This window comes from Xiphophorus maculatus, chromosome 5 (assembly GCF_002775205.1).
Source record: "Xiphophorus maculatus strain JP 163 A chromosome 5, X_maculatus-5.0-male, whole genome shotgun sequence".
In the NCBI taxonomy this organism is placed as follows: domain Eukaryota; kingdom Metazoa; phylum Chordata; class Actinopteri; order Cyprinodontiformes; family Poeciliidae; genus Xiphophorus; species Xiphophorus maculatus.
The window spans coordinates 8,715,048-8,742,939 of NC_036447.1; the positions used below are offsets into that span (position 1 = coordinate 8,715,048).

Here is a 27,892-nt window from a genome sequence, read left to right on the forward strand (position 1 = left end):
GTGCTGACCCTTTCCAGCTCTACAGTGAAGGTCTGATCCCAGGCCTGCTCTCCTACAGTCCTCCACGCCGTCTGTCCGACCACGGTATTGTCCAACTTCAGCACCGCGCTCACCTCAGCTATGAACAACAGAAATTATTTGTTCTATGAGACAAATTATATATTGGTTTTAAGAAAACTTGCACCTAACTTTGCCTCCACTGGTGGAAATTGCATAAAAATGGGCCACATTGTGTATTTTGTGGCAAATTTTAGTTTTATTATAGCTAAAGAGAGCAAACTGAGTCCCTTCAGCCTTCTTCATCCCTATTTCCCCGATTATAACACATTAATAAATATAAAGCTGCAACTAACGATTATTTTAGTCATCAATTAATCTATTCTGATGATTAATTGAGTAAAAAAAACTGGCACATTCCACCGATTTTTAGAAATATATTAAAAGCTGCAAACAAGTAATTAAAATCCCTTTTTAAATAATAAAATAAACATTATATCGCTTAAAATGCAATAACAGCATTCCCTTGGTGAAAGTTTTATCAAAAAAAACATCTGCAGCTAAAATATACTCCAAACATCAACATGTAAAAAGCTTGTACCTTAGTACAATAAAGACAAAACTAACATACAAATACATTTTCTGAAAGAATTAGAAGCTTCTTTTTAGTAAATAATTCCTCAATATTGATGAAAAAGTGCTAGTTATAAACGAAATAATCTGCCAGTGGAACAAAATATTTTCCCATATTATAAGTTAAAATGTCTTGATATCACTTAGAACTTGTACTTTAAAGAATTATTGACTTAAAACAAGACTGCTCTAATTAATAGCATTAATTTGAAGAATGGAAAGAACATGTTAATTAGTTGGAGCAGGAAATGAAGGTTAAAACTATCATTTTAAAAATATTTTGGAACAAATATCTCCCTGCAGACATTGCAGCAACTGGATTAAAGCATAAAACACCTCCTGAAATCAAGAGTAATGCTTACAGGAGAGTTCCTCCGTCTTGCTGGGCGTCTTCCCGCTGACAGAGCCGCTGCGTCCGTACAGTCCCTTGCTGCCTCTCATGAAGGACTTGGTGTCTCCAGGGCTGTAGCACGGCAGCGTGACAGATGTCCCTTTACTGCGACCTGGGACAACCTCCAACAATCCGACGCAGCCCAGCAGCTGCACCTGCAGGGTGCCTGAGGAGAGAGAGAAAACAGCACAGGTAACAAACGACTACAGGTCAGAGCACAGCAGGTCAAACAAACACAATCATGCTAGCCCCAACTGGTAGCTTTTTATTCACATAGACAAGCATGTGAACTGCAAATTGGATTTCTACATTTTTTCACACAACTGTGGTTTTTATAGACTCCAATTTAATGTTAACTTGGACAGAGTTTGGGGGACTGTTATGGAGGCGAGTCAGTGCCTCTGTAGATAAAACAAAATCAGCCGCTGAGTACTTGCTTGATGAGGGCATTTGAGAAATTATAATATCTATTGATTGTCACATAACTGATGACTGTATGTCGCTTATATATCAGATGCACTTATTGCAATTCTCTGGCTGATCGCAGGTTACCGATCTTTTAAAAAGCCAAATCTGGCCAAAATCTGCCAACACCAATTTTGGCCAATAATTTTTTTTTGTCTGAAATGTTGTTCAATATAGTAAGAAAGTTGTTGAAGTAGCAACAGAATGGTGACTATTGTTAACTGCAAACGCGCAGAAATGACCTGGTGGGCCGGTCTATCAATAAAATTTTCTCATGGCAGATCAGAGGAGAGTGGTTGATTGCAAAAGTAGATACAATCTACTTCTGTAAAGAAAGAATCGTCCGATCACCGATCTCCCAAAATAAAAAAAATAAAAAAATAACTAAAATAAAAAAATCGACATTGATAAATCGGCTGGCCAATAAATCGGTGCAACCCTAGTTTTTATGATTTAATGCACTTTTAAACTGCCCTGCTGCTGAAATGTGCTATAAAATATACTTGACTTAAATTTCCACTAAAAAACTCAGGAATTTCTACGTTAATTTAGCGTATGTATAAGAAACGTGGACATTCTTTGATGTCAAAAAGGTGTAAATTTGCAAGAAATAAACGTAAATTTTCCACCAATATTTTACCAAATTAACATCAACAAATTATCCGACACTGTAAAGTCAGAAATTTGCATAATTTTTATAAAATTAAGATTATAATGTCAGAAATTTACAACATAATTGGTCACGAGATGCGCATCTGGATATTTTCCAAAGTGGTCCATCTGGGCTCTTTTCCTGTATCAGAACTACATTTCCTGGGTCCAGACCCGCCATAAACGCCTCTAATAGGAACCAGAATGCACGCCTGAGACAAGAGAAGAAGAAGCTCTAACATGGCCGCATCGGGTCAGCACCCTGGACGACGAGATCAAGAGCCTGGATTCAAACATTTTTACCGGAAAACATCCAGATGTTAAGCTCCTGAATTTACCACTTTAACCTTGGAGGACTTCTGGCAGTTTTGGTCAAAAATATTTGACTTTATAATGTAAAAAAATATTCCACTTTTAATACTGTAAGTTTTTATTGTTATTCATAAAAAAAATATTTTTACAACATGAAAGGATATCCAAAATTTTGGACATAAATGTGTGAAAACAACCAAGATATTCCTGAATTATTTTGGTGAAAATGTACTCCTCCATGATCAGATTTTTTTAATTATCTACATCGGCTCTAATAATCCATAGTAGGATCTTGGAATTTCACTTTCCAAATGGAAAAACCCTCCATGTCCCTGTATTTATTAAGTGTTTGCCTACCAGTGAGAGGAGAGGGCTTGTTCAGGGTGCTGTATTGGTTCTGCAGATAGGGGGCGCCGTGGCGGGAGCTGAAGGCCGGTGAGGAGGCCAGAACCAGCTCCTCCTTGATGATGCTGGCCTTTGGATGGTCCTCTGGCAGTTCTGCTAAGCGCTGGTCCAAGGAGTCCCTGAGGAGGTCCAGCCGCTGAGATGCTTCACTGAGACGGGACTGAGCCTGGAATCAGCACAGTACCAAATGTCAGAACTCTAGCTTGTTAGGGAATGAAGGTGGCATTCACACCGGCCTTGCTTAGTCCGCTTCAATCAAACTCTAGGTTGTTTCCCTAGAAAGTCCGGTTCGTTTGGGGAGGTGTGAATGCGCAGCTGAACTCTGATGGAACAAACAAGTGAACTCTTATGCTCCTAAAAACCTCGGTTTCGGTTCGGTTCACGTGAAATCTGGCACAGTTCAAATGCAAATGTGAATGCCATCCGATCTAAAAGCAGCAAGCGGACTAGAGCGCACGGCATCCTGGATTTATAGAAACTAAACAAACGTGCAAATCTAGCACTAGCAGGAGAAACAGCTCGTGTTTTTTGGTCAAAAACAAAAGAGAAATTCTACAACTGTAATAGCGTTTTAGGGCCATCGAAGATAGAAAAAAAGGAGGAGTACATTTCTGCCATATACTAGAAAAAGACTAAGATTTTGAGATTAATTTCTGTAATTTTCTAGAGAAAAACTTGGAAATTTCTGAGGTTGAAAAGTCTCACGTTTGCTAGAAAAAAATTTGAATATTCAAAAACCTGCTAAAAAAAAGTCCCTCAAATTTCAAGGTTGATGTCAGAAATTTCTAGGAAAACAAAGGGAAATTTCTAAGTTTCAAAAGTAAAATAACTAAATCTGCAAAAGAACTTGTTTAATTAGTTTGGATTGTTTGACACAGTGCAGTGACAAATGTAGCCAATGTAACAAATGTTTCAATTCTGGTTTCCAATCATAACGAGTCCACCAGGTGTGAAAACACCCTAAATGGCCTTTCAGGTGGTAAGGTCCATTACATAATAGTATCAAAAACAGAAATGATCTAAATAAACACCTGAAGAGACAAATTAACACATTTAAAAAAGCTTAAAACACAAGATGGAAGAGTGCAGAGCATGTTTTCTTTGAAGGAACCAATGCAAAGACTTGAAACTGTGTCAGCTACACGTCACAGACGCAGCTCAGCGCAGAGCTAGCTTTGATGTGTGCGAGCTGAAACTCTTTGGTCCCACCTCAGACATCGCCTTCTTGTCCTGAACCTTGTTGGCCCCGAGGAGACGCAGGACGTTTTTGGCCCCCTCGGCGACAGCGTGCTCCACCCTGTAGTGATGTCTCAGCTCTTCGATGCGCAGCTCCACCCCACAGAGGTCGTGGTTACCTGTGAGACCAAACAGCAGTGACAACAGTCACCAACTTCAGTTTCACATGAGGCGCCTCATCAGTCGGATGTTCAAGGCTCTCTGCATTGCAGTGAACTCCCCTGTGGATCCTGAGTTTGGTTAATGGCTTAATGCATGTTGTACATTACATAAGAGTAAGAGAGCAAAGACATTAAGGCATCTGATGGAACATAACCAACATTAAACTCCAACCACTGATTGCTAAGAGAAGAACAACTTAAACAGCAAATGGAGCAACTAAAACCCTCTCATGTCTCTACAACTCCAGTATTGTGTAATTGAATAATTGTGACAAAACATGAAGGATTTGATCATTTATTTAAACAACTTGGTTCTATTAAAAAAATGTAACATATCAAAAATATAATTCACTCTAAACCAGAGGTCTGCAACCCGTGGCTCCACAGCCGCATGTGACCCTCCACGGTGACTCCTCTTGATTAATCAAAATCCTAAAATGTAATGGTAATTTTAAAAAATAGTGTCCTTAGGAGCTTAAAACCAGATTTTAAAGTGAAAATCCAGAGGGGGAAAAAAATCTGAATTTTGACAATAAATTTACAATTCTGATATTAAAGTCAGAATTAAAATTTTTAATTCTGTTCTGAGTAAAGAATTCTCAGAATTTTTTTCTCAGCATTCTGTGCCAAAAGTCCTGATTCTGTGAAAAAGTCTGAATTTCGCAATTAAAACAAAAATTCAGAGGCTCAAGTCTGAATTCTGAGATAACAATCTTTGTAATTCATAGAATAAAGAGAAAATTCTGAGCAAAAAGGTCCAAATTCTGAGATTCAAGTCCAAATTCTGAGAAAAAAAAAAGAGTCAGATTTAAAAAACAAAATTTTTTTGGGTCTCTAATCCTCTTCCATAGTACATAGCAAATTTGCTTTTGTAGTATTTTAGTGTATTTTTTACCCCAACTGTTCCAGAAGAAGGGAAAGTTGTCATGCAGAGCAGGGCATGTCCATTTACCCCTGACTCTGAGCCACTGGCTATTTATTTCACCACAGGGATGTAATGAAGTGCTAATGGAAGCCCGGGTAATGCAGAAAACGAGGAGTGGCGCTCTCAGGTGCACAGTCAAAACACTGTTGTGCACCTTCACTTGAGAAACAGACACAGGATCAGATCCAATCGCACCCATGAAGCAAATTCCCAGCTAAGTGGAAAGCTTAATGGCACAGCAGGCAATAAACTCAATGGAGCAGAAGAGAGGTGGGAGATAAGCAACAAACAGGGTAATTAACCTATAACAAGGTGAGTTTGACTTTCAAAATCCAGATTAGGTTTCTGAAGATCAGCTTTTCAAAGCCTTGAGAGAGACGAGACAAGAGAGGAAGGAGAGAAGGTGGTAGAGGAAAGCAATGTGGGTCCTTTCATCTCCAAATAAGGTGTTGCGCCTGGAGCTCAGACCCGGCTAGACGGGGTGTGGTGCCTGAAGACGGTGTGTGTACTGCACACAACTCAGGCCCAGGATGGTGTAAATACGACAGACAGAACCTGCCTCTCCGGCTAGAGGAGGAAAAACAAAAAATTTTTAATGCAATGTTGCCAAATCCCACAGAAGTTTCTGATGTGTGAAAAGTATTTGAGGTCAAACATGGAGGTCTTTCTCTCTCTAGTGAGCGTGCCACACACACAGAATGACCTCCAAGTAGAGCAGGAAAGTGCCTCATACAAGTGTTCACACCCCAGTCTTTATTTCAGACCAACACAAACTTCAATGTATTTTAATGGAATAAATTGAAACGATTAATCTTGCTTAATCGCTTATTGAAATAATCGTCAACTAATTTAAGAATCAATTAATCATTAACTGGAGTATACAGACTCAAAAAATGTCCAAATTCTTAAACTACATTCTCACAGCAACAATTAACCAAATAAATTACAAAAATATATATGTTTTGCACTTAAGATAAAAACCCAAAACTCCTCAAGTAGCATAGTTTTAGTTTCACCTGGTTCAGATTCTGTAAAAATAAAAATTTTAAAATAATCCTATTATGCACCCTTTGTTATCCATTAATTGGTTAATCCAAAAATAAACAGATGAACAAACCTACAATGTATTGATGTTAAGTCAAGCAAAAATGGTTGAGCTTTTCACATGTTTATGTTAGATGTATTTTTTAGCTGCAGATGCTACAAATTATGAAGGATTATTACATTTTAAGCAAAGAAAAGTAAACTTTCTTCCTTTTTAAAAAAGAAAATTTATATATTTATTTATTTGTATCTTTTACTTCATTTCAAAACTTTTATAAAATAGGATTAAATAAATAAAAATTCAGAATGTGTCAATTTTTAAAAAATCTGATTAACTGATTAATGCGTCAGAATAATTGATTACTAAAATAATTGTTAGTTGCAGCCCTATGGTAAACCCACACAAAGCAAAATGGAAGAAAACTTTAACAAAGGCATTTCCACTGATTTAACTTCAGACATTGAGAAAAAAATAGTTTTTTATTGGGTGCATGAAAATATCTGGTTTTAAATTTAGACTTTTAATCAAGCATTTTATTACAAAACTGTGCAGTTTGAATATAAACCCATTTCAACAACTTGATACACAAATCAAGCACTTTCCAAACCTTGAAAACACCTATTTGGAATTAAAATATGAACCCTAGAGTTCAATGATCTTAACTACACATTAATTCAAAAGGAAAACCGGTAAACAAATAAAACAACTTCGTTCAAATACTCAGATTACCCAGATTGTTCAATATTAGAGAACAACGCTAAAAATGAAACAAAATATCTGTTCAACTCTGCCCTGCAGAAATGGAAATAATTCCTCACATCATCAAAAACCCTGCAGGTTTTCCACATGAAGGACATGGATGAATAAAGCATGCCCTTAAAAGGCCTCCAGTAACCTCTACTTGCACCTAAAAAGACACTCTCAGCAGCCGTCGGCTCCCTCACTCTGACATCAGCAGAAAATCCAGATTTCCCGTAAAATCTGGGATTTTCTCCTTTTCTGTCCTGTTTTATTCTCTAAAAACCTCCTGGGTTCTGGATGACCCTCATCAATCTTCTCTTATTTCCAGCAGAAGGATTTAAATGTCCATCGGCTTCCTCTTGCCAGCAGCGAACAGTCGTATTAAGTCTTTTACATGCTAAAAGGTAAAATCAGAAGGATATAATGGTTCAGACCCTGATTAATGTGCCAGGTGGGCGGCTTTTTGTCTTGCTCACTTCCATTTAAGGCCCACCTCACCTTCACGCAGAGCGAACGCTCTGCTGTGCCTCAACCTGAGCCCTCCTCTTCATCTTCCTCCGCACACACAACCAGCAGAGCCATGTGAGGACAGAGAGCGGGCCTCTTTTCATTGATCTGTTTATGCTGCTGTGTGTCCGCCGTGCTCAGGACGGAGCTGAAGAAAGCCAGGCTCCGGATCAAATGAGAAAATGAAGATGAAAAAATAAATAAATTAAAAAGAGCTGACCCATCTCTGCCAGCTGACAACCATCAGAAAGCAAAAACACTGAATTTACAAACCTAAACAGCCTTGCAAATGTAATGTTGCTAAATATATTTGGTTTAAAACTGTTTTTGTTCAGCCACCTTCACAGCTGCTAGTTTTTCTTGTTTGCGGCATGTTTTTAACAACTTCAAACATTTAGAGACTGAAATTTTTCTCCTGTTCTTTGAAAGCAGTTCAAGCTCAGTTTAGATTTATAGCCAGACCAGAAATATGGGCCGGCTCGGGCCAAAATAATTTGTTGATGGTCGAATTCGTGCTTCTGTGGAAGACCAAACGAGAATGCACAACATAAAGTTGTGTTGATTTATTTATTATAGTCTAAATAAGAGTTGGCAGCTCATCCTCCTGAGGGAAGAAAGAAAGTAAGGAGCAGAAGTTAACGCACCTCCAACCGGCTCCGTTCCCATCAATCACACATCCCAGAGGATTTACACAAGACTCACTCTGAGGTTGCAACGAGCGACAAAATGGAGCTTAAAGTTGTTAAAAGCTAAAAACAGGAAAAGCTACACATACTTTGCTTACTGAAATGATGGTCTAAAAATGAAATGAAAGAAGCAAAATCCTAATTAAAATAATTATTGAGGTTTCTTTTCGGTTCACAATGTTTTAAGGCTCGATCTAAACGCTATTGAGATTGAGCAGAGAGTGTATGAACAGCAGCTCAAAGTGGTGCACAGATTGCTAATTTAATTTAGGTCTGAACTTTGACTAGGCCATTCTGACAGATAAATGTGTTTTGGTCTAAACCAGCACAGTTACAACTGGATGGTTGGCGTTATTCTCCTTCAGGAAGGTCAACCTCTGACCTCTGAGGATTGCTTTTTTTTTTAGTTTTCTTTCATTCATCGTGAGTTTAATGACTGATTTGTAAAGTATCAGAGTGTCCTATCTAAGTCTGATGTCATTTTTTAAAATTTGTCTCATCAAACCAGAGAGCATTTTTCGACATGTTGGTTGTGAAACAGGAGTTCTTGCTCTGAAAAATGCACTCTTCCTTCTTTATTTAGGGGTGTCAGAATACAAATGGCACCCCTCATTATCAAAATGTTACCTTCCTTTTCCTTCTACTTCATAATCTTATCCTCTCTAGTGTTGATCCAGCACGTAAAATCTAAATTAAACTGCAACATAAAAACTGTAGAAAGGTCCAAAGGTAAAAGTACTGAACTCTGTCTACATTAGATGCCATTCAGCAATGAGACTTCCTGATTTAATGTGTAGAATGAATGAAGTGTATTAATTTCTTGTCACTTGTCCTGCAAACAGTGAACTGAAAAACCAACAAGCCGGCATAAAAATTAAACGCATTTTCCCCACATATTGTATATGTTTGGTGTCCGATCCAGAACTTTTGCACTGGTGAGTTTACCACAAAAAAAGCAATAAAGTTCAGAGCATCTGCAGAACAAAAACCCCTCAAACAACAGCAGAGGAGGATAAAGAGGTGTAATTTCTTTAGACTCACCCTGTGTGTCTTCGGTGTGCTCAGTGGCCTGAACAGCTTTCCGTATTTGCATCCGGATGATGTCGATTTTGGTCTTGCTGTCCTGCAGCATTTGCTGGGCCGTCTGCAACATTTTCTTATCCTGAAAACAGAAACAAGAAGAAAGTCACATGAAACGGTTCAGACTAAATCACAGAGTTTACCGTTACATGTCAGTTACAAAAACTGTGAGGGAAGCAGAAGTATAACAGTGACATCAAAACTAAAAACAAAAACCAAAGCTGTATGAAAAGGCAGGGGAGAAAAAGATGGAAAAGGATTTAGTCACCTGGAGAGACAATGTGATGGATGTGTCCTTTATCCTACTGAACGTGACACTGCGACTTTAGTATGTATGGGTGTGTGTGCGTTTGTATGTAATACCTTGTGGGGACCGTCTGCTTCCTGTGGGGACCGGAGCCTGGTCCCCACAGGGGGAAACGCTGTTTTTGGATCGGGGGTTAGATTTAGGACTAAAGTGTGAATTGAGTTTTGGATAGGGTTAGGTATGTTAGGGTTAGGATAAGGGTAAGGTTTAGGCTGTAGAAATGAATGGAAGTCAATGGAAAGTCCCCACAAAGATAGCCACGCAACATGTGCGTGTGTGGTGTATCAAGGGAAACATTCCTCTACCTTTGTTGATCCGTTGGCGTAGATGGGGATCATATTCTCCACCCCCTGTTTGACTTTGAGCTCGATGTTGAGCTGCCTTTCCAGGGCGGCGATGCGCTCCTTGTGGGCTGACGTGCGACTCTCCGCCCCCGGAGACCCGGGACATTCATCTGTGGAAAGACAGCAAGGTTCGAGACGATAAAATAAGGAATAGGATGGTGGTTCACACGGTGGGGGGGGAAAACGGGAAATTACTCCACTGGGAATTCAATGGAGCATCTAATAATATGAGGCTATACTTGGGTAACAAAAGCAACATTTGACATTTTCAAAAAGAATCATTGTGGTAATAAGTCTGAAGAGGTCAGTAGTAAATATGTACGTGCAGTTAAAATGCTCCAAGGCTTTGGGTTATTATTAAAAAAAATTTTAAATTTTATTTTAAAAAAAGAAAAAGTTGCATTGCATTTATTAATCAAGATTAGAGAGATGAAGGAGTTTTGGATTTGCTTCCCTAATCATAATTTAAGTTAAAGTTGTCGTTGACATTTTTTTAGCCTCAAACACAAACACTTGTTTTTACCATGTCCATTATTTTAACTACTATAAAAAAAGATGAATAAAGGAAACAATTTCACTAAAATTAGAACAAAAAAACTTGTATGCAACATGCATGGCTGACAAATATGAACAAAAATGCATTTGTGGACAAATGAGCCAATTGAGAAAAAATTAAATTAAATAAAAATCTACAGACTTGGACAAATTTGTTGGCATCCTTGGTATAGATATATAAGAACAACTTGACAACAAATTAATCTCCTCTTACAGTAGCATAATCTCACATGGAAACATTTTTTTTTAGAAACATCCAACTTTTATTTTAAATAAATTAATACAGTGCAGGAAAAAAAAACATGTTAAACAATTGTTCCTAAACAAAAAGATTTTTGTCCATAATTATTTCTTTAAAACATAAATTAACAGAATCGATTTTTTGCATACTTCACTTTAAGTTGAAGTTTTTCTGCGAACGTTTAAATATGAATCCATGACTTTGTGTTGCAATAAGTTGCAAATATGATGCAACACAAACGTAAACGGTTTAACACCCAGTTAAAGACCCTGTAGAGTTTACTAAAGTTTACAGGGTCTTTAAATAGAACCGTGAAATTTGGTCAGATGAAAGTAAGGGTGATTTCATACTTGATAGTTCGGTAGACTTTGATCGATTGCGGACCAAAATTTGCAATATTTGTTATGTTTGCAGCTGGTGTGGTTCACTTTCACACTACACTGTGTTAAACAAACCAACCACTTTGAAACATCTGTTCACCTTCTCACCTGTGGAGGCGCTGCAGCAAGAAATACTGAAGGAAACGACATGAAAACTTCAGAAGACACTGAGCGCAACTTCCTTCTTTTCAAAATGTAAACAAGAATGGAGTGGGAATTTTAGGATTTTTCTTTTGCCTTCTGTAAAAGACCATGAGCCGTTTCTCCCTTTAGCGCTAGGCTAATCCAGAATTCCCTGCACTGTAGTTCGCTTCCTGCTTTTGGAGCAGTCTGCGGTCCACTTGGCATTCACATATGCATTCAAACCGCATCAGAGTTCACTTCAACCAAACCAAGGCTTTCACTTTAGGCGGATCAGAGTTTGCTCTTTTGTTTCACATCAGAGTTCGATTGCCCTTTCACTTCCCCAAACGAACCAAACTTTCTATGCTAACAAACTCGAGTTCTATTGAAGCGGGGTTGGGGTGAATGCACCCTAAGATTTAGTTTCTTTCAAGCAAACGCTTCAGGTAGTTTTGGTATGAAACAAAGGATGAATATGTGGAATAGCCTCAGGTCCAATGTGAAGCATATTGGTGGATCTATGGGCCCTGTCAGAGTGCATGGCATCATAAACTCCTTAAAATACCAGGAAATTTTAACTCAAAATCTATTGGACTCTCAGAAAATGAGCTATTACTGGTTCACCAAACACAAAATCTGCTTTACTTCCTACCTGCAATTTGTTGATTCACAATAATCTTAAAAATACACAAAATAATGTAAGCTAAAGCATTTTTTTTTTTTTTTTTTACAAAATGGAGGGAAATAATGAAGTGATGATTAAAAAAGAAGCGATTGTAGCGGTGGTAGCTGTACCTTTGCTCTCCTCTCCTCCCTTCACCACGATATGAGCATCCAGCTCCTGCAGCTGAGCATGCAGATTGTCCAGCTTTCGGTTCGAAGAGCGCAGCTGACTGTCCACCTAAAGGCAAAAAAAGAAGAAACAGCATGAAGTAATTCATTTATTTATAGATATAAGACATCATTCAGCATTACTTCCTCTATCAGAGTATAACTCAAATTAAGGAATCATCTGTTTGAAATATGCAGTCTTAAACAAGAAGCAGAAAATAAAAAAAGTTTCGTTTTATGTAATTTTTTTTAGAAATATATATTTTTTAAAGTTTTGCTGGATTTAAGTTTTCATCATGGTACCCATCAAACTACCAAAGGAATAATTAATCCAAAGTGAAGAACCATTTCATTCTGCAGGGGACATAATTCTCTCCTCACTCTAATCCTACATATTTAGCTAAAAGCTTTCGGGCTTCTCCATCATTAATCCTAAATTTGACCTAATTGGATGCCTTCACACCCACCTTAAAAATCTATTAGTCGATAGAATAACAAATAACTCAAAATGTAAACAGCACAGGGCCTTAAAAAAGCATTAATAAGACTTAAACATCCACATTTTGTCACATTACAACTAAAATCTTAAAGCACACATTCCTACTTTAATTTCTTGATAACTGAATTTAAACATATTCTTCCTCCTGAGCTGTGGATTTAAACCATTTTAGGCTAATGGCTACACTTTGGCAAGTTTGTAGCTATGGCATACTCTCTTTTTGGTGACACTGGTTGTTTAATGTTGCATAAAAATAACAAAAAGTAAAGAGATTGGAATGTAACTGAGAAGTTGTTTTTGTTGCCAAAGCCAAAGATGATAAAAATGTTGCATCACCCCCCCAAAAAGCTGGATAAGTCCTTCAGTGAACTCAAAGCAGGACATTATCATTGTTCACATATTTGATTATTTATTGCAAGTCATATTATTAAATTCATCTAGAGTATCACAGGTTTTATTAATGTTATGCAGCTCTAATTCACACTCAAAATGTTGGAGCTACGTTCACAAAGCAGGTGATCAATTCTGATTTTTTTGCAGAAATCTAATAATTTGTGTGTGGTATCAGGTTGTGGTATGGAGCTGTTAGCTCATAATGAGACCATGATGATACAGCAACAGCCTTCAGTCAGAAGCCCTGTCAGATTAGTTGACTTTTGATTAGGGAAGCACGATATATCGGAACTGACATCAGTATCGACTGATATCTGTCATTTTATAATGTATTGGTATTGCTTTGATAAATAAAACTGGACTGATATTAATAACCAATATTTATTTCTGTCTTGTTGTCATTTGTTTCTAAATGGGGAGTGGAGGAAGTTAGTTATGTGACAGTGATGCAGAAGAGGATTGTGGGTATTTTAACTGAAGTAGTGGTTATGTTAGCATGTGGTTGTTTCTTTCAAGGTGTCGAAAAGGTAGCGAAATGTATGTATGTATATAATATAAGTTATCAGCCATTATAGCAATGCTAATATCCGATATTGGCCCAAATTTTCATATTGGTGCATCCCTGATTTTTTTTTCTATTTATAAATGTTGACATTTAGTTTGACAAACAGGTTAAGATACAAGTGGTATTCAAAAATAAATTAAAAAAATATATAATTATTTGCCCAATTCCAACCATCAGTTTGAAACCAATCCATACCCCAGACAGAAATAAGACAAAACACAAAACAAAACAGGAACAAAAGAACCATGAAACTTGTATTTAGTTTGGTGTAATTGTCTTCAAGGGAATAAAGTAGTGGATAAATGATTGAAAAACATGTCAGTCTAAACTTCATTTTTTCTAGTTTTAAAAAAAGAAATGACATTCTTTAGATAGAGGACCACCACCGGTGAGTGAGGATCTTTCCAGGACAGTAAAGTTCTGCGTTGAGCCGATAACAAAGTCAAGGAAAGGTGCTTCCCTGATTTTGATGAGTCTTCTGCAAGCGTTCGTTCTCACCTGATGTGCGTTCCTCTTGTCAGTCGTGGCGCGACGCAAGTTCTCCGCACCCTCCTTGATCTTCAGCTCCTTCCGGATCTCCCTGCGGATCCTCTCCCGCTGCTCGTCCAGGAGCTGCTGAACGCTCGAGTCGGAGAAGTCGGAGTTCTGGTCCAAACCGAGCTGCTCCAGAACAGACAGCCCGCCTGGGTCACTCTGCAAGAGAAGGAACAGAAGGGAAGGGCGGGAAAAACAAGGGAAAATGGGGGACAAAGGAAACGGTGGTTAAAACGTGTGATTGTTAACACTATAAAAACAAAAGAAGAATCATTAATGTTGATTAATCCTGAATTAATCCTCTTTAACCTGTTAATGTGTGGAGCTGAGAGTGAGGAGGAGCAAAGAGAAAGAGATGGTCAGCCTGATAAGGCAGTAATGGGAGGAAAGGCAGAGAGATAGTGATGGGGGAAGGAGAGGAAAAGGCCAGTTAGGTAAAAATGAGAAACCTTAAAAACAAAGCATAAATGGAAAAAAAATAAATTTCAACTGGTTTTTATAGTATTTCAAATTAAAAAAGTATTTGTTATGTTGCCTTATCGGCCAAAAAGGTGAACAACGGTCCAGGCTGTCAATTGTTCTCAGATTTTTCCTCTGATTTTGTCTCTATCGGGTTAATCAGACTGGTCTTCCCAGTGAAATATACATCCCTAGTCGTCTTTTTGGGCAAAAAGAAAAAAATAATCAAAATGTGGAGAGTCATCAAGGCAGGAACACACAAAAACTTAGTCCAAATCATCACTGAGCAGAAATCAGACCAACCTCGGAGCTGTCCTCATCCTCCTCGTCCCCATGCCAACACATAACCGACTCAGATCTGACGAGTCCACAAAGTTACAAAAGGGGGACAAATGTCTGCGGTTCGATTCCACGCTCAGGCAGGCGGTTTATGCCGCACCAAGAGCAAAATGTGATGGCGGAGGGTGACACGATAAAAAGAGATAAAGAGAGGGAGAGTTAAGTGAGAGAGGAGGGGAACGCCTCCAAAAGAGGATATCCGTCCCAACACCAAGCTGCTCAGGCCTTTCCTGTTTCCTCTGCGATTTCTGCTGCTGTCAGTGGCGAGTCAGATAAAGAGAATGCAGCCGTTCGCTCTCCATTATAGGATTTGGTAATCATTCTTGGAATTAATGCATCAGGCCTGTTTGTGTTCAAACTGTGACCTTTCCTGTGCTCTCACTTGAGACGCTGATATTATCTTAAGGGCAGAAACAACAGAAGGATGAGACTTCCAAGCACTGGATCAAAGCCAGACAGCAATATTGGGACACATAAATGTTGCTAGTTGGATTACTTGTTTCCTCTTATATACAAGCTTCCACTTCTGCAGAAAGATGAAAAAGCATGATAAAATCTCTACAGGAGTGGGTGGAGCAAAATGCCTATTAATGGGTTCCTATGTTCTTAAAAGTATGGATGCACTGATTCCCTTTTACCACTTTTAATACCGATATCTGAGGTTTAGAATCAGCTGATACAATCCAAAAAACAGTGAATTGACTTAAAACGTTACTTTACAAACGTAAATGTGCTGAATTACAAATTTATTTGATATCTCTGCAGCAGCACGCATAAATATACCAATAGCTTCACAAGCTTGGTCAAACGCGCAAAAATAGCAACTTTAATTTTTTCCAGCGGTGCACCGATTGCAGTTTTTATCTGACCGCAGAATACCAATTTAAAAAAAACAACAACAATCTGCCAATTTCAATTTTGTCCGATACCAATTTCTTTTGTCTAAAATGTCGCTAAATATAGCAAGAAAGTTGCTGAGTTGGTAACAGTGGGGTGAGTATCGTTAACTGCAAACATGCATACATGACCTGGTGGTCATGTATGCATGTTTGCATACATGACCTGGTGGTCATGTATACATGTTAACACTACACATCAGTCTATCAGTCTCACAGGAGAGCAGAAGAGAGCAGAAGAGAACAGTGGTGGCAGATGACTGGGAGATAGATAAGATCGGCTTTGCATGCAAGTATCGGCCGATCACCAATCTCAAAATGAAGGAAATTGGCACTGTTAAATCGGTGCACCGCTAATTTATTCAGTTAGTGCAATTAGGAGTTTAATGGTCAATGTAAAAATAAGTAAAGAAACTGAAACCGACAAAAACAATAGGTTGACTACCTTGATCAAACATGCCAAAAATAAACTGCAACAAACATTTCAAACAAATGGTTCAGAAAGTGCAATTAGAAATTGAAAAAGCATAATATCACTCTGGGCACAAAGCATGAAATTAGACCAAACAGGTCTGCCGTTATGGCTGAGGCACATCATCACCATTTAGAATTATTTTTAACATCGGACTGGTGCATCTCTACTTAAAAGTGGAGAGAAACATGGATTCAAGATGTACAATATTGACCTCTAGATATTGGTAGCTGAAATATCTTGATGCAATCGTACTTGACATCCTTTTGGCTGTAGTTTGCAGGAGGGTTGGGCATTTATTGTATCGTTTATCATTTATTGTGACTAATTTATTCTCATGATAGGAATTCTGATTTATCGTTGTCACAATAAATTCCAATTGATAATTTAAACTCACCCAAAGCTGTCCATATTGTCTAGATTGTTAGCTTTACTATTTTCTCCACTGTTTGTTCAATGATAGTTGCAATAAATTTGAAAATGTATAATAAAAGCAGTCATGGTGCTATATAAATCACACTTTTTTGAGTGACTGGTGTCCCAAAGAAGCACATTACAAATGGGGATGTTTTTCAAAAGCAGTATTTGTGTTTGTGGGGCTATGACTCCTCTATCATGCTACTTTTAGTTCTTATTGTCATTGTTATCATTACAAAATATAGTACTATAATGTATTGTGACAAAACATGTCACCCACCTCACCATCTTACTCACTGCATGAGGCCGCAGGATAAACGCTGTTTAAATCTCAATAAAATGCTGTTCAAACTCACCAGAAAGCCATGGATTATGGATTAGAAATTCCCAGGAACTGATCAATTTAAATATAACTAGAAAAAGGCTTATGTCACATACACCACCTGTTCAAAAACATAAGTAGCCACCTGGATTTAACAAAGCAAATATGCATAAAGTTTATCTTTTGGATAATTAATGCAAAACTTTACATATTAGAGTGACATTTTTATTTTTTTGGTGCCGACTTTGTTCTTCTTTGCTAGGCTACAAACTAAAAATAATGGGTGAATTAAAAATTATCCAGTTAAAGATAAAAAAAAATGTTTTATTGAAAGTAAAAATGAACAGATCAGCCATTTTCTGACCACAACTTCGATATATCGAACAAAATAATATAGATCATTACTGACAGCTTACCAGAGAAGCCTTCATCATTACAAACAAGAGTCTATGTGATGTCTGATATGTGGTTTCACTTGATAAAGGAATAAAAGCAGAACCTATCCATCATGAAAATGGGAAGTCCTTTGACAGTAAACCAACTTTAGCGCTTTGCAAAAGCTGGCTGTTGAAAACGTTCACCACTGTCGCAGCAGTGGATAAAGACAGGACTAATCATTTCCCTTTGAGCCTCAGTGACACAGAATAAACTATAAGACTACTTCCTGTAATCTAAAAAAGTTCAAGGCAACTATTGGCTCGGTACATTTAAGGCCATGAGGTGGCTTCAGACAGAAAATCAGCTTCTTTTAGCTGTTGTGGTAAAAATGCTACAATGACAAAATGCCTTGCACTAAAACCAGCGCATTTGTTGCTTAATATGATACACAGAGGAAATGGCAACTTCAAATATAGCAATGTGTTGCTTATGCTTTTAAATAACGGTTATTTGGGCTGTCATATTTCAGGTTAAGTCATCAAATTATTCAATGTAGTGACATTTTACTGTAATTTATGCCAAGACAAATTAGTCTGAGAAAAAACAGTAGTTCTTAAACTCTTAAGTTGGTTGTTACTTGTACTTAGTAGCCCGCTAAGTGTTGTGTTACCTTAAAGAGAGTGATGGATTATGCTCGTTTGACAACATCAATGTTTTTTTTAGCAAAAGTATTTCCACACTGTTGAATTTATCCATCTTTTAAGTAGGGAGAAAGTGCGGTTGCCTTTTACAATCCAGCTGTCTCTGCTGAAAGGACCTTAGACTTTAGGAAGAATAAATGACTTCAGCCGTTTTATAAATGTATCTTGATGTAAATGTTCACCAAAAAAGTTGTGCATTCAAATTACGACTCATCAATGCAAGCTGGATTTAAAGACTCTTACTGGAGCGCATGTTTTACACCAACCCTCAAATGGGCCTGCCAGGCTACTCAGATATTAACACAGCCTTTAAAAAGCAAAACATAAATAGAAAGTAAATTTTAAAAATGTTTTTTAAAATAAAAAATAATAAAATAAAAATACTTAAAAATAAAACAATAAATGAAGGATTAAAATTAACAAATAAATATAGCCGTTAAAAAAAACAAAAATGAAAAATTGAGGAATTTTAAAAAGGAAATAAATAAAAGAATAAAACAAAAGAAATGGCCATTCAATACACAAAATTAAAAAGATACTTCTAAATGAAAAACAATAAATGAATGATTAAAATTACTAAATAAATACAGCTGTTAAAGAAAACAAAAATGCCAAATTAAATTAAAAAAACAATTATTTGAAAAAAGCAAAAACAATAATATAATGAAATAAAAGAAATGGTCATTTAAAACTACAAAATTAAAAAATATATTTCTAGATAAAATAAAAAAACAAAAAAAGAAACAAAAATGAAAAAAAAAATCTAACTTCAATAATTAAAATAAAAAAATGAAACAAAAACATAAAAATTAAAACAGAAATAAATACAGGACTATGTTCAGTTCAACAGGCTAAAATCGTCCAGTTGGTGGGAACATGCCTCCTGTCACTTTCACGACCCATTTGCTACAGACGTGTTGGCAGCAGCAGATGTTTGTGATCCGACACAAGATGCAACAAGGCAAGGAGACCAAATCAGTAACCGAGTCACATCGGTGGTTGTGACAGCGAAGCTTTACTCTGCACCAAATTTGCTTCCCCTGTTGTAAAAGCGTAAAACTTCAAGTTCATTTCAAGACGTGGAAGACAAAGATGGCAAAATCCACCGGGCATGAATAGCTAATCTCAATCTCATGCATCTTGTTAGTAAGTTTGCCCAAGGAAGAACATTCAGCCATAGTGTTCAGGGAGGCCATGACAGGCTAATTCAATAGATAAAAGCACCAAGAGAGTGTAATTCAATCAGACTGTGTGTGGCGTAGTGAAGCCTGGGGCCGGACAGAGAGGAACGACGTGTAAAGTGAAATATTTGAATATTTTTCTTTCTGATGCACCCCAACTGGGCTGACCACAGAGTTCAGATCCCCACAAAGAGGTCACAGAGTTGTGCAAGCGTGCAAACGGACAAAAATAGGAGAGGAGATATTCACTTTTAATGAACACGAACACAAAGCCCCTCTCAGTTTCCAGTGAAACGTGAGAACATGTCACTGTGAGAGCAAGGCCGCTGAGCATGGCACGCTTGGAGGACTGCGATCTGTGCCTCTTGTGACGACAAGTGAAAATGCCCTCAGAGCAGCGATGGGATGCCTTTAACGTGACAGCGGAAGGACAGAAGACCTTTGTCTGAGTTAGAAGTCGCAGCCCGTATCAGACAGAGGAGGAAGAAGAAAGAGGAGGAAGAAAAGAGAAGTGGTTTGGGGTATAGATTAAATGTCTTCGGTTACTATGTGCTTGAAATTCAACTAAGACAGAAAGGTGTCCTAGCCACAAACAATTTGTGTTTATGTTGGAGAAAATAACTGCAGTGACTCTGCCTGATTTCACAACATGTTTACAACATGGCGGCACGAAAAACAGCTAGTCCTCCGATTTCCATTTTTGCTCCCTCCTCCCCCAAACAAATGTTTCAGATCAAACAAAATTATGATTTCAAATATATCCTGAGTTAATGCAAAAGCAGAGTTTCAATAGTCAATTATGCTTATAAAAAATTCACTAAAAAGACTAAGACTAAAAACCCACTTGTTAAGAGTCACTTTTGAACCATAATAGATGGAATACTGACCAACATATTTGAGGCGTATGGATGATTTTAGCAATGGTACTTGACAAAATTAGATGTCTGTTATTGGTTATTGACTGTATGAGCTGTTTATGTTTTTTTGTGTGCATTTTCATGTAAAGCACTTTGAACTATTATGTTTCTGAAATGTGCGATACAAATAAACCTGATTGATTAATGGGGGAACAAAGCTATCCAAACCAATCTGATATTATGTGAAAAAGTAACCGTCGGCACCAGGGAGCAGCCATCATTGTTTGGCCACTTTCATTACAGGATTTCTTTAAGTCTCCACAGTGGGAAGTTTTCACACATTGATATTCTGTTTCTGGCCACAATAAAGAATCTTTATTTCAGTTTGGACTTTGACAAGCCCACTCTAAAATCTTAATTTAGTTGTTTTGGTTTTTTTTAAACTTATATAATAGTAGACTTATTTGTGTGTTTGGGTGCACTAGTGTATAATCCAAGCACCTTCCATCTTAAGGTCACAAACTGATGTTTAGAGATTTCCCTTTTATAATTTATTTTGGTCATGACCAGAACTTACTGGTCCATTAATTAATATAAATATTAATGATATAAATATATCCCAAGACAATCCCAACAAGTTTGACTCTGGGAATAAAGTTTGTTTTTCAAAAATGGTGCTATTTTTACACAATATGTAAAAGGGACACAGCCTCCCAAAACTTTCCACCTTTTGTCTTATTAGTCCACGGATTATTGCCCTCAAAGTCTTGGCAATAATCAAGACGTTTAGTTGCAAATGTGAGATGGACCTTTGGGTCTTTTTAGTCCGCATGGCTTTACCACTGTTCCATGTCGTCTTCTTCTATGGTTCTCTGGAGTCCAAAACCCCTTTAGAAACTGCTCCAACTCTTTCCAGACTGATAAGACTCGGCAACTGTTTGGCTATTTTGAGGTCCTTTAGCCTTCTTCATGGTAGCAGACAGGTTTTCATTCAGTTATTTTCTGATTTTAAAAGGGTTTGCGCTACCTAGTGAAACTAACCCGGAAAATGACAGTCATACAATAAATAATCTAACAAGAGGCAGTAACTTTCTAATGCAGGACCAGATTGATTTGGATAGCCTTTTGTATTTAACCATGTCATCTTTACCTGATATAAACATTTGCTTAATCTGAAGGTTTAAAGTGTCACAGAAGTTCAAAAACAGAAGAAATTTGATGAGGCACAGTATGTTTATATATATTTGTTCTCTATTTATATTTCTATTAGTATTTTCACTGAGGAAGGGGATGAGAGGCAGAGGTTTTACAGTTTCACCCTGATTTTGGAGGATGTTTGTGGAATGTATCAACATTAGATTTACCAAATAATTTGATTAAAAAAAGAGAGACTAAGAACTTTTAAATGATTTGGATTAAAATTAAATGAAAATGAACCAAAATAGAAATTGATGTAGAAAAACCCCCACAATATACCTGGGATACCTACAAAATATATAAAACAAGAAATTAAAGTGGATTGAATTTTCCCAACTTGATAACACATATTCAATGAAATGTTCTGAATTATTAAAACAGCATTTGCAAAGTATAACTGGCTTTTCAGAACAATTGAGGTTATGGTGACCAATAAGAATATTTTACATTTTAATTCCATGAAAAAAGCAAGTTTGTTCCTACCATCAGTTTGGTTAAAAAGTTTGAGCAAAGAACAAATACTAAAATACAGTATTACAAATACAAAAACTGGAGGAGAAATGACCTTCTCATGCACAGATTATGTATCATATTATGGTTACGAGATATACTGAACCAACAGAGCATTTTTTCTTCAAAGTCAACGGGTTAAAGCAGTAAAAAACGGGCAGCTGTAAGGATTTGAGTCAAGTCAGATATGAGAGGGTTACATTGTCTCCAAAGCCGCAGCTGTTGCGGGATATTCCCAGTCTGCAGCGGGCAGGAACAACCAGAAGTGATCCAAGAAAAGAAGCAGGGGTGAACCACCAACAGGGTCAAAGTGCGTCAAAGCCTAATGATGCATGTTGAGCTGTAGCCGCTCAGATTACTGAAGAGGTTCTGATAAGAAGGTACCAGAATCTAAATGCATTGTAGTTTGTTGCGACCCATGCAGGGCAACGGGCTGTCTAAAGCTTTACAGATACTTCCAGATATCTGTCCGTACAGAATGATGCTTATGAAGCAACTCAGTCATTTGTTGTAAAGTCTCTTTATTTCATCAAACTGGGCTATTCGGTTAATATTCTGTTAATATTTGTTTACCGCAGTCTTTGAGGTATACACCACATACTGTAAATATCTTTACCAATGCCATTCCCAATTGTTGTAACGGTTATATTATTTTTTTATCAGCTGCAAAGATTTAATAATTCACAAATTTCCCTTAACTAGGAAAAGCTGTTTTCTAAAGTAGTCTGCTGGCAAAAAGCAGACTTCTCGTTAGGGATGCACTGACAAAACTCTGGGCCAAAATCGATATCAGACCAGCAGGGGACATATTATGCAAAATTCACTTTTTGCACATTTTTTGTACTTCTAGAAACAGACCAAGTGCAAACAAAAACACCTAGTCATTTTCTGGCAATAACTTAATGTTTTTTGGTGTCTGGAAAACAAGCCGTTTCAAAAATCTTCCAACATCGAGCTCATAATCTCCAAGCCCTGCCCATTGCCTAGCAACCGAAGAGTAGCTCCGCCCACTTCATTATTAGTAGACAAGCATGTTCGGTCAGCTACATGTTTTGTTGTTGGCTACAATGAACAACATGAGTGAGTCCATGCACATTTTCTTCTTCTGCTTCTGGGTCTGACTCAGGGCCATAAATGTGCAGTTATGCAATTGCGCATCTGTTCGCAGTCACTTTCACGTGTACAGAGTGGAATATTGAGTTAGGTTGCAAGGCCAGCAGCAGCTGTTTTGGATTTAAAGTGACAAGACGACCTAAAACATCTAATTCTGGAAGGAGCTCAAAATAGGCAGAACTGGTCAGATTAAAATCTCATGGACTAAGAATGATTTTGTGCAAAATAAAATGTAATTAGATAACGTACAGACATATTTCCCAAATGTTTCAATTTATAAAGCAAGAATTAGACTAATCTAAAGTCATCTCACCATAACATCTTGTAACTTTTAATTCCAGCTACAGGAGAACTTAGCTATTTTTGCCGTTTTGTCCCAAAGGCAATGACATCAGCAGAAGAAAACTCAACCTAATTTATTTACTGGAACTTGTAGGTCATTTCCTGCAGACGTCTTCAGTTCCCAGTCATTTTCCTGAAAAGTCAAACCAACGGGAAATACAACTTCCTGTTCTTGTCAAGTAAACTGTCTGGATGGGGAGAAGAAAAGAAGTGAAATAAAATAAAAATATAAAATAAAAACTGCCTCAAAGCATAAACCCATTGGCTCATTATTTTTAAATGTACAAGAGCAATGGGACGCGTGTCCAGTCACTCATGACAAAAAGAAAGAGGCTGAAGCGCAGAGCTGAAGAGAGAGCAATGTGAGGACAGGAAGAGGGGGGGAGAGAGGCAGAACAAGACAGAAAACAACAATGAATCAGCAGCCACACAGAGGCTGCAATATAGGGCAAGAGTGGACAGAAACTGTCCTCCACAACTTCATAAGGAAGACAGACCAACCAGACCAAATGTTGAGTTTTTCAAGAATTTACTTTGCAATGGGGGACATAAACAATCCCTTCCAGGTCAAAGGAACCCACTGAAAATGTCACTGTCTGAACAGAGGAGCTGGACTCAGAAACAAACAGCATCTGCCTCATGGAGAGCTGAGTGGAATCTGGAGTAAAAGGCAAGAGCAAAAGACAAACAAACCTCTGTTTACTGCATATAGCTGCCAAATGGATGAAATGCCCAGGGGAAGAACATGAGATGGGTATATTTCATAAGCATCCCTCCTCCTTCTATAAGGCATATCCTCCCCTGCTGTGTCACTAAGCAGTTTTCTTGTGCAAACATCCAGGAGGAGGACTTGAATCTCACCTGAATTAAAGCTTGAACACCACAAATTAAGTCAACTGAGAAACAATCATGAGGCCAGACTGAAATTTTTATTCCATTATTAATGTTTATTGATTCGGTTCCATCAGAACAAATGCAACAGTTTTTGTTGGTTTGCTTTGAAGGACTTATTTTAGGCCAAACAAACACAGATGGACAAATTGAACCAAATCCCAGGGATTTTTTGTCGAAGCATTGCGACATCCGTGCTTTGAAGCTTTGTCTGGGTCACACCCATCACATGTTGCACTGGATCTGTCATTCCAGTTGAAGAAAGCAGACTGGAAACGTCACCGCATGTTTTGGTGAGCACCAGTTTTATCAAGTTTCTTCAGAGATGTGGATAAAAAAAATGTCTGTTTCAATAAAAACATATTTATTGTAGTCTTATTAGCTACAATACAAAAGAAAGTGCTAATTCGTTGCTCTTTATTGATTTAGTGCGTCTTGAACAGTCAGGGTTTCCTAAGAAGTGAATGCTCATTTATTTGCGGTTCAATATTCACAGATTCACCTATTTTTGGATTTTTCTGTGACGACTCCAAATTATTCTTAGAAAATTTGCAGATTTCTTTCCTAGAGCGTATCTAAAATATTTCAAAGAAACTGCAACTTGAGAAACTGAGATAGGCTATTGGTTATTGTTTGGCAGACAGCCAATCCTAGAGCACCATTTATTTTTGTTGCTGCTGATTGCCTGAACCCTCAAGATTGGAAATAAAGAAGACAATTTGTTTCTGAAATAGTGCTAAGACAGTTTCCAATGTGCATATTAATGCACTTTAAGGTATATTTGGTTTTCGAACTATTAAAAGGCATAAGCACTTTTATAGTTAATATCAGGTATTTGAAGATTCTAGCTGTTCACAGGCAGCTCCTATCCTCCAGTAGCAGGGGTCTACTGTAGTTTCATGTTTTACTGTAACAACGACTGAAAAGGAAATGTTTGTCTTTCGTTTCACCTCCAAACCATTCTGTTTTGTTAAAATAATAAATAACAGCAGCTGAAAATCTTCATTCTAAAAACAGCTTCAGTTCAAATACTTTGAGTTTTATCTGGTGAAAAATGACAGAAACCTGGTGAGATACCGTTTCTCTAAAAATGTGCCCTATGAATTTGGACTGGCTTTACAAATTACTACAGATTTAACTAAATCATTCTATTTTTGACCTGTATATACCCTGATTGTTTTTAAATTAAAACTAAGATTGAAAAAATTATCTTTTCAGTGAGTTCTGCCAACTCTGCTAGCTGCTAATACAAGATACTGATATAATGTTGTATTCAAATAATCGTAACATCGAGTTTTATGGCGCTTGTGATCTAATACAGTGTATCGTCGTCACCTGTCTACATGATATATGTAAAAAACACTATGTTTTAGTGCTTGAGCGATCTTTATTCAAGTTATTAAAAATAACATTTTAGCTGATCAAAGTTTTCTAAAAACTGGAAAAGGGAAAATCATTCAAACCAGTTGGTGCATCTCTAGTTAAAGAAAAGCACCTTGGTAATGACTCAGCCAGGAGACCAAGAGAAACTGAAGATGGTGACGACCTGCTTTAAACTTTAATAAAAGTAAAATAAAATAAAAACAAGAACCACGTGGAGCCAAATATTAGGAGTGGAAGCAATTTTAGAATAATCTTTGAGGAAGGTTAAAGTCATATTGAGACTGGGGGGCCGATTGAGGCAAAAAGAGACCCCCTTTCTTTTCTATTATCCAATGACAATAAACCTGCTGAGGCTGGCATTCTCACCAGCCCTATCGATTCCTCCTCAGCAGCGAGAAGAGAGGGTTCAGCACAGCAGGCACCCCGTCCATCACCGTCTGCACCAGACGTGTTCAGTGAACAGAGCCGACACCCATCAGTCAACGTCCAATCCCCGCTGAGCCGCCGACAACCTCCACTGCTGTCAGTCAGCCTCAATACACTCCCCAAAAAATGCACCACACTGTGTGTTATACATGTATAACATGACCAGAAATATTCAATAGTTGATTGGTCTCTACCTGCCCTTGATCGATGCCATAAGTAAATTTTTGGAATACTAAAATGAAGAGAAAATAGAGGTGAAAATTAGGGTGCACATATTGCAATTTTCTGGCCGATCGCCAATTACTGATCTTTTATAAAAAACAACCTGCCGATTCCGATTTTGGCCGATAACATTTTTTTTGTCTGAAATGTTGCTCAATATATCAAGAAAGTTGCTGAATTGGCAACAATGGGGTGACTATTGTTAACTGTAAATAGGCAGATATGACCTGATCGGCCGGTTTGTCAGTCAAACCTCTCTCACAAGAGAAAAGAAAAGCATAGTGGTTAATTTTTAGACCTTTGCTGAGGTTGATAACATCGGTGGATAAGATCGGCTTCACATGTAAAAATTGGCCGATCACTGATCTCCCAAAATTAAGGAAATGGGCACCGATAAATCAGCTGGCCAATAAAACGGTGTACCCCTAGTGAAAATGCAATGATGGAAAAATTGTCAATACGACTGCGTGCAAAACTGTCAATATTCCACTAATGTTGAAAGAACAATTTCACAATTGTGGTGTTTCCATTAACTAGGAAACATAATTAAAATCACATTTGAAAAACAAACCAGGCCCTGACTAACTACTTCCTGTAGTTTTCTTCTTCATGGTTTGAACCAGTAGTAACATCTGTTTGCTGTGACTTGTGTGTTACAAAAAAAAGTGTTCCCGATGCAGTTTTGCAAAATAAAGCACCTCATCCTTGCACAATGATTTAGTTTTTTTGAGATTGTCAAGTTTTCATTAAGTCAATTTATTTTCAAAATTTCAACCTGCGCAATTATATGGTCAATGGAAACGAAGCTAATGATGTCATATTACATCAATATTCTGAAATGGTATATGATTGATATGTTTTCCTAAACTGTGAAGACTTCATAGAAAAATATGCAATCATGAGAAGGACAGCTCAGGTTATAGTGAATAACACCCTTCACAGGGAGGGAACGCCACAAAAAGTCATTAATTAATCAGCTCTTCAGAAGCTGTTTCCAAACAGTTTCTCTGATTTTACTTTTTATAGGTACAGTATATGTTTGAGTAAAATGAACTACTCAACATGTCTCCAAAATTCCAAGCAAAAATTTAGTGTTTATTAGCAGAAAACGAGAAATGGTCAAAATAACAAAAACGATGCAGTTCTTTCAGACCTCAAATAATGCAAAGAAAACAAGTTCAAGTTCATTTAGAAATAAAAATACTAATGTTTTAACTCAGGAAGAGTTCAGAGATCAATATTTGGTAGAATAAACAGGAGATTTTCAATTGGGTTCAGTGCAGTGGTCTCTTATTTTTTCAGGGACTGTACAGTGTTTATAGAAAGTATTCAACCTTTGGGATGTTTCACAAAAAAAAAATATTTTTTTATTAAAAAAAAAAAGTGAAACAAATTTCTATAAATTAATGACAATTAGATAATATTTAACATTGACTTTTTACAGTCACTGTACACTTGAAATACATAACGGTGCAGCTAGTACATAATTTAGTTTTTGAGTGAAATAAGTGAAATAAATTACTTATGAACATTGTTTTGCAAGCTTTAGGCGGCCATTTCTGTGGTGACGTTTTAAATGAAGCTTAGCCAGCTTAGCCAGTTTGTAGGTGTGATTACTTCCAGTGTTACAGGAATAAAATACACGGGATTATTTTAGGGGGTAAGATAAAAACTAAATCCCAAACAGGTCATGATACAAACTAGTGCAGAACTATCAGCTCAGTTGAGCTTTCCTGCTTCAGATTTTGCATCTGCATGTTCTGCCTTCAGAAGCGATGT

General features: G+C 37.3%; 1 protein-coding gene across 2 annotated transcripts in view; it reads right to left on the minus strand.

The window, feature by feature from the left end:
* Nucleotides 1–27,892, minus strand: part of LOC102238285 (serine/threonine-protein kinase N1-like) — a 62,891-nt gene that overhangs the window by 14,339 nt on the left and 20,660 nt on the right. The window contains exons 1-9 of one of the 2 annotated variants that reach the window (XM_014476134.2): nt 14,770–14,895; nt 13,972–14,166; nt 11,981–12,086; nt 9,848–9,996; nt 9,197–9,317; nt 4,064–4,209; nt 2,807–3,020; nt 993–1,187; nt 9–118 (exon numbers count right to left, since the gene is read on the minus strand). In XM_014476134.2, the coding sequence (XP_014331620.1) occupies nt 9–118; nt 993–1,187; nt 2,807–3,020; nt 4,064–4,209; nt 9,197–9,317; nt 9,848–9,996; nt 11,981–12,086; nt 13,972–14,166; nt 14,770–14,811 (1,278 nt within the window). In that variant the 5' untranslated portion in view covers nt 14,812–14,895. Of the gene's footprint in view, nt 1–8; nt 119–992; nt 1,188–2,806; nt 3,021–4,063; nt 4,210–9,196; nt 9,318–9,847; nt 9,997–11,980; nt 12,087–13,971; nt 14,167–14,769; nt 14,896–27,892 lie in introns of those variants that run through there. The other variant, XM_023334018.1, reaches the window with a different exon arrangement.